The following is an 8320-nucleotide window of genomic DNA, read 5'->3' on the forward strand; positions in this document are numbered from 1 at the left end:
GTGAACAATTAAAAGGAACAATATTTTCGCAAAACATAATGTGCGCATACATTTTTAAGCAAAACCAAATCCCACCGTAGAGGTTAAGGAACACTTTTAAACGTGAAAATTTCGCCACAAGTTATTTAATGTGACGAATATTGAAGAATATTATATCAAATAAACGCAAAAACAATAAGCAATTCAAATCTAGTCTTAAAATTCAAAAAAATATCGTTACCATTCGTTACCGTAGAATTTCCTCTACTTTACCGGAAATTTCTACCGTTACCGGTAATTTCAGGTAACGACCCAACACTAGGATTGGATAATGTTCTCAGATAAGCTGGCGATCAACAGCCATTGAGATCTCAAGTGCGACGAATGCGCAGTGTTGTCGGATCGAAAATTGACTCGCGGAAGAAAAAAGTGAAAAAATGGGAAAATGGCCTCCAAAACGAACATTTTTATTCCACTTGGTCCAGATTTACAAACGACAGATAAAGTGACAGTTGCTGATAAAGATGCAGCAAAAAGGAAGGAGAGATTTAAAGGTAAATTTACATGCATTTTAGACAGATTATTATTAGAGCTGTTTATACGTTTTTTATGAATCCTAACCTCTAAAAAAACGTTTTTTGTTATTTTAATACATTTTTCTAGTTTTATTTCAAATAATTGTGCGATTTTGTATAGTTTGTTGAAAGTTTTGTTGGATTTATTCGTCAAAAAAGAAAAATTTGTTATATTCAAGTGCTAGAAGAAGATTTTTACTCGCGTGTAACTTGGAGGTTAGGATTACAATTTTCGATAGATGGTAAATAATTTATCGCGATTTTATCATTTTGGCAATAATGCTAATGTTATTTTTATGTACAGAATCGCGTATTTGATAAATGTGTGTGCATATATTTTTTATGTTTTTTTCTCGTACAGACATGAGTTTTAAAAGGCTTTTGAAGTAAAAAAAAAATATTTTTCTAGTTAAGAAATTTTATAGAAAGAAAATTTTATATAAGTTTCTGAATTGCGAACTTTTCTATACATTAAATTAATTATTTAGAAGAAACTTCCACCAGGAATTGGGAAAATAAGTGAGTTTGATTTTTTTCTTTTAAATTAATTTTTGTGTAATAATTTCAAGAAAATTAATTAACAAATTTGTTTTTCATTCTGTGGTGAAAAATATTTTACAAATAAGTACGAAAAGCTAGAAACAATTTTACAGGGATATACAAGCAAATACAATAAATAACAATAAATTGTAAAAACTTCAGTTGAAAAAATAAATTTTCAATAAAATAATTAAATTTTTAACTAAGGAGGTAAATTTTTCTTCAAGAATATTCATTTTCTACCAAAAAAAGACCGATTTAAAAAGAATTACATGAATTTTCGACTGAAGAAAATTAATTTGTAACCAAAGAAAACGAATTTTCAAAAGTAATTAAATTTTTTACTAAATAGTTTAATTTTTAACTTAAAAATATAATAGTTAATTTTCAAGTAAGGAAATTTAATATAACAAAAACAAAAATGAAATACAAGAAATTATAAATTTTTTTATAAATATTTGAATCTAGTTTTCAACAAAATTGTTTAATTTTCAAAGAAAAAAAAGAAATTTCCAACTAAACTGGGGAATCTTCAACCAGAAAAATATTTTTTTAACATATTAGCTGAAATTTTAACCACTTAGTAGAATTTTAAAATTAAAAACAGGAAATTTCAACTAAAAATGGAAAAGTTAAATTTTCATTTGAAAATATGAATTAAAAAAAAAAAATAGTTTTTCAAAAATGTAGTTAAATTTCAAAAAAATCAATTTTCGACCAGAATAGTGGAATTTTTTACATATAAAGACAAGTTTATAAGAAAAAAATTAAATTTACAATCAAGAAGATTCATTTTCTACCAAAAAAAGGAACTTTTAAATAAAGCAGCTGAATTTTGAAACAAAATTTTTTTAAACGAATTTTGAACTAAAAGAGATTCATCTTCAACAAAAAATATAATAATTAAATTTTAAAGTAAATAAATTAGATTTAAATATAAAAAAACGAATTACAAACAAAATTACAGGAAATTATCATTTTTGCCTACCAAAAAATTTTTTTGTTGAAAAAAGTGCGTGAATTTTCAAATAAAAAAAATCCAACCAAAGAAAACATATTTCCAAAAAGTAATTAAATTTTTAAACTAAAAGAGATATATTTTTAACAATAAATATAATAGTTACATTTTCAAGAAATGAAAATTAAATATAACAAAAAAAATAGAACAATAAATACAGAAAATTAGAATTTTTTTCTGAATTATTGAAACTTGTTTTTAAAAAAATAGTTTAGTTCTCAAAGAAAAAAAAAGGATTTTATACTAATATCAAGCATCTTCACCCAGAAAAATAATTTTTTAGCAAAGTAGTTGAACTTTTAACCATTTAGTAGAATTTCAAACAAAACAAAAACGGCGAAATTTCATTTAAAAATGAAAAAGTTAAATTTTCATTTGAAAATATGAACTTTTAACTATAAAAAAATTTGCAACTAAAGAAAATACAAATTTTCTAAAAAAAAATTAAATTTTTGTCCAAATCGTTGAATCTTTAACTAAAAAGGATGTATTTTCAAAAAAAATATAAAATAGTTGAATTTTCAGTTGAAAAAAATATATATTTTCAAAAATATAGTTAAACTTCAAACAAAAGAAGTGAATTTTCTACTAAAATATGGGAATTTTTGACTTGTAAGGACGAATTTTGAGGAAAACAGTTAAATTTTTAATTAAGAAGATTCATTTTCTGCCAAATAAAGGAACTTTTTAAAAAAAAGTACATGAATTTTAAACAGAAAAAAAAATGTTGTACCATAGAAAACGAATTTTCAACCAAATGAAATTTACACTAAAAATCGAAGAGTAAATTTTTCATTTGAAAATGTTAATTTAAAAAATAAAATAATTTATGAATAATGTAGTTTAACTTCAAACAAAAGAAATAAATTTTCTACCAAAATATTTGAATTTTTTACTCATAAGGACGAATTTTTAAGAAAACAGTTAAATTTTCAATAAGGCAAAACAAAAGAAATGAAGTTTATACCAAAATAGTTGAATTTTTTACTTACCAAGACTTTCTACCACAAAAGACGAATTTAAAAAAAAAGTATATGAATTTTTAACAAAAAAAAAAAAAATGCAACCAAAGAAAATACACTTTAAAAAAAAATTTAATATTTGTCCAAATATTTGATCTTAAAAAGGTACACGAATTTTTAACTAAAAAAATTAATTTGGGACAAAAAAAAACGAATTTTCAACAAAATACATTTCAACTAAAATTTTCATTTGAAAATATTAATTTAAAAAATAAAATAATTTTTCAAAAATGTGGTTAAACTTCAAATAAAAGAAATTAAATTTTTTTTAAAAAGTACATGAACTTTCAACTAAAAAAAAAATAATTTTGAACCAAAGGAAACCGTTTTTCTAAATAATTAAATTTTCAGTTGACTAGTTGAATTTTTAACTAAAAGAGATTCACTTTCAACCAAAAATATGTTAGTTAATTTTTTAAATAAAGAAATTAAATTTAAATCTAATAAAACAAGTTGCAAACGAATTTTAAAAAAGGAATTAAATTTTTAGCTACATAGATGAATTTTTTAATAAAAAAGATACATTAAAAAAATTGTAATACGAAATTAAATGAAAATGAATCGTTTGCAAAAGTAGCTTTATATTGCTGTTTTTAACTATTTAGTCGAAAATTCCTATTTTTTTATAATTTAACTGAAAATTTGACTATACTTTTTATTATTTTTTTTTATTAATCGTTTTAAGTTGAAAATTGAAATATCAGGTTCAAAATTCATGTATTTTGTTGAGAGGTTGGAAGTGTTTTTTTGTTGTGGAAAATTAATTTTTTTACCAAAAATTTAACTATTCCAGTTGACACTTTATTTATTCTTTTGACAAAATTTATAAATTTTTAAGGCAAACGATTATTTGGTTATTTTTTTCAGTTTGTTATTTAAAAGTCTTTACAAAAATTTTCATTTAAATTCACATAAATTACACGATAACCCTTTTTTTTAAATTATAAGTCTTCATTTTTTCTTTTTTTTAGGTTTTAAGGCAAACTTATTATTTTAAATTATTCTTTCAATTAGTTATTTTGGAATTTTTTAAAATTAATTTGAAATTAAACACATTTATTTAAAACAAAATTTAAAACTTTCCGTATTATTGTTGACAATATTTTAAAGTATTAAAAAAATTATTTGTGAATTTAAAAGAAAATATTTGTTTATTTATTTACCTGTAAATAACACGAAAAACCGAGATTTTTTCGAAACTTTAATTTTTAGTCATTTTTTTTCGTTCAATTTTTGTAGTTTTTAAAGCAGAGGATTTTTGTTTTTTCAGTTATTCTTTTATTCATTTATTTTGGTAAATTTTCAACAACAAAATTTGTATTTTATATATTTTTTGGTTGATGTTGGAATTTCTTTCATTAATTCTACCTCGGAAATGGTATCGCAAAAATTTGAAACTTTTTCCGCATTATTATTTACGTGGTTTTTAAATGTTATTTCTTTGTTTTTAAATTTAATTATTTAAGAGACTTAAAAAAATTCATTTATATACCTGTAAATAACATGAAAAACCGGGATTTTTTCGAAATTTAAATTTTTAATTCTTCTGTTATGTATTTCTTTTTTTTCAGCTTTTTTAGCTTTTAAAGCAAAGGATTTTTATTTTTTAAATTATTCTTTCATTTCATTATTTTTGTAAATTAAAAAAAATTTAAACAAATTTTAAAAATATTTTTTGATTAGTGTTTAAATTTTCTTCATCAATTCCACCTCACAAATATATTGCCAAATTTTAAGAATTCTTGCGCATTATTATTTACAAGATTTTTAAGTATTAAATATTTTATAGTTATTTTTTCAGTTTTTTATTTAAAAATCTCTAAAAAAATATGTTTTCATTTATATGCCTGTGAACAACACGAAAAGCAATTTTTTTTTTAGATTTTTAATCCCTTATTTTTTATTTTTTTTTTTTGAAAGGAAACTATTTTCTTTAATTATTCCTTTATTTAGTCATTTTGGTAAATTTTCAAAAATTTGTATTAAATCTTAAATTAAAAACATTTATTAAATATTTTTTATTGTTTAAATTTTCTTCATTAATTCAACCTCGGAAATGATATTGCCAAAATTTAAGGGCTTTTCCGCAATATTATTCAGAAGGTTTTCAAATATTAAAAAGAAATGTCCAGATAAAAATTTTTTTAATGAATTAAAAATCGAAAACATTTTTTTAATCCTTTTTTATTAGCGTTTGAAGTTTTTTCATTTCACTTTGAACATTTTATCGCCAAAATGGAAAACTTTTTTCACTTTATTATTTGTTATGTTTTCATTAATATAAATATAAATAACACGAAAACCCGTTATTTTTGCCCAATTTTTAATTCTTTATTCACTTTTTCAATTTTTTCAGTTTTGAAAACAAAGGATTCTTTTTTAGTATTCCATTTACTTATTTTGACAGATTTGAACATTTGTATTCAATTTCAAATCAAAAAAAATTTTTAATCTCTTTTATTAGTGCTTAAAGTTTTTTTCCTGAATTCCACTTCGGAAATTTTATGGCCAAAATTTAAAACTTTTTTTGGCTATTAAAAGACTTTAAAAATGAGTTTTTTTGTTTATTTAAGTATAAATAACACAACAGACTGATTTTTTAAATCAAAAGTTCCGTTAGTTACTGCTTTATTTAGTTATTTAAACAAATTTGAGTTTTTTTATTTTAAATGAAGCATGTTTTTTGTTGTTAACAAAAACACTTTTCAAACATATTTTTATTTATATAATGATAGAAAATATAAAAGCTAGACGTTTTTTTAAACCTCGTATTTCTTAGTTAAATATTAAACAAATTACTTATCTATAACCAGGTGTAAAATTTTAATGACGCATTGAAAATGTTAAAAATGGTTCATGACTATGCTTTAGTTAGTTTTAAAATAAAATTCTAGTTCTTCATTTCAAATTAAAATTCTTTTTGCTCATGTCGCATAAAAGTTAAAAGTCTGTTAAATTTTTTCCGCACCTTCCTTGAAAACGCCCCATTGTACCATGTTAGTGAGAATCTAGAAAAAATTATATTTATCTTTAAAAAAATTGCGTCACGGAAGGCCTCTTCTGCGGTATTGACTTTGTGATCAGACTATCATCAACCGATAGTACTTCAAAAATAATTAAACACGTGTCTGGGCTTCTTTGTAGGTGAAAATCTCGGTCGCCCTGGCTGCCGAAGGTTTACCGAATTACGCGCGGCTGCTTTCATTTGTTAAAATCTATTTGTGGATATTTTTTTGCTTTTTAAATGTGGCGAATAATAATTTTTAATGACCCCCGGCGATTAACTTATTTTTTTCAATAATTTAACCTGTGGTTACCAAATTTTCTTAAAGTTTGAGGCTCTTAAGTTTGAATCATTGGAAACAATTGAGCGATCAAAACGGGACAGGCTCGAAATTCCTTGGTTTCAGTTGGCCTTTTATTTATTCTCGTTCTTGATTTTTTTCAAGTTGGATTTTCAGTTTTTTTTAAGCATATCTTAATTCAAAGAAATTGAAAATCCGACTTGACAAAATAAAGAACGAGAATAACCAAGAGGCCAACTGAAACCAAGGCATTTCGAGCGTGTCCCGTTTTGATCGCGGGAGGTTCAATTATAAATAAAGATAGTACATAAAATCAGTAGGAACTAGTTTTCATTAATTTTTTTTTTCTTTAAAAATGGCTGGCGCATCAACTTTTGATTATAATTTGCGCAGCAGTCGAGCGGTTGCGCGAACACTAGACGCTTCTTTCGATGAAGATAAACATGATGGGAGGGACTCGGAAGAAGATGAGAACAAATTTGTTGTCACTGACATTGAAAATATTGAGCGGGAAGCGGATGATCAGTTAAATTCATTGCAGTATGCGTTGGATACACTACTGTTGTGGAATAAGGTGTAGAATAACTTACTTTTAGCGCTGTATTAATATTTTATAACAATATTTTACAATTATTAATGTCTAAACAACAAAACAATATTACTATTGTGGTATTTGAGAGTCCCGCTTATTGGGCCTGTCCAGTGTATGGCGCAATTCGGCGGAGAATCTAGGAACTATATTACTGCTAGGCAAGGGGGGGGGGGGTGAACGTGCGCGGAGAGAGCAGTTGGAAGCCGGTCCGCACACTAGGTACAGTCTTAAGGCTAAAATGTAAACGATTTTTAATGATATCTGTCTCGCCTAGGTGGCGTCTGTGTTGATGCTTGTGTGGTAGAAGGGGGTGATCAGGAATATAGGAACATGGCGGACATGTAAATAAAGAGTGAGTGATTATATTAATCACGTCTCCAAATTATTTACATTTTCTGTTTGAAACAAATTTATATTATTTTTATTTTTAAACTGAAAAAGAGACCGATCTGTTCGGAGTAGTACTCAAGTGTTGGGCTTAATGTCTCTGTTTAAATATTTTTTTCATTTAGAATTATCGGAAGAATAATTTGCACAAGCAGACCATTTCATGTAATATCAAAAAACTCAATGCATTTTTGATCATGCGCTATTTTATGTTTTTCTATATTGCATAAAATGGTTTGTTTATGTAAATTATTCTTCCTGTAAATATAAATTTAAAAAAATATAATTTGCATGGTAGAGGGAGAGGAGCGTGGTGGAGAGGTTGCCGGAATAGAGCTGTAGTTTGTTCTATCTCCACTAGATGGCGCTACTTCGTTTCTTTACTAAATTCATATTCTTTAAGGGCATGTGACACAGCTAAATTCCTATATTACCGACCACAGTTTTTCATTACACTGAATTTTTTTTTGAACCTAAGAACTTTTTTTGTAAATAAAATATCGAGCTGAAACTTTGGGAAATGTATTAGAGTACAATAAAGTACGTTTAGGTACTGCATTTTGGTAGGAACTTCACTGAAAATTATTTCATCTTTTTTCTGAGCCTCAACATTTTTTGAACGTTCGAACTTTTTTTATACATAAATTATCGGTCTCAAACTTTGAGAAATGCCAGAGCCGAAAGAAAGCTACGTTTAAGTACAAAGCTTAATAATAAAAGATATAAAAAAATAAATTTCAACAATCAATTCCAACGGCATCAACCGGTAACGTTGTACACGAAAATACGAAACCTGGCGCCCACTAGGCGAGGCTCTAGAGGGTTCGTATTTTCGTGGACAACGTTACCGGCTGATGCCGTTGGAATTGATTGTTGAAATTTATTTTTTTACATCTTTTATT

At 25.1% G+C, this 8320-nt stretch overlaps 1 protein-coding gene across 1 annotated transcript in view; it reads left to right on the plus strand.

Annotated features, from left to right (window-relative positions):
• Positions 1-356: 356 nt before the first annotated feature.
• The window catches only part of LOC117168126 (transmembrane protein 242), a 9936-nt gene continuing 1972 nt past the window's right edge, over positions 357-8320 (plus strand). The window contains exon 1 of the mRNA XM_033353542.1: positions 357-533. Coding sequence (XP_033209433.1) covers positions 425-533 — 109 coding nt within the window. The 5' untranslated portion in view covers positions 357-424. The remainder of the gene's footprint in view (positions 534-8320) is intronic.

This window comes from Belonocnema kinseyi, chromosome 1, assembly GCF_010883055.1.
Source record: "Belonocnema kinseyi isolate 2016_QV_RU_SX_M_011 chromosome 1, B_treatae_v1, whole genome shotgun sequence".
In the NCBI taxonomy this organism is placed as follows: domain Eukaryota; kingdom Metazoa; phylum Arthropoda; class Insecta; order Hymenoptera; family Cynipidae; genus Belonocnema; species Belonocnema kinseyi.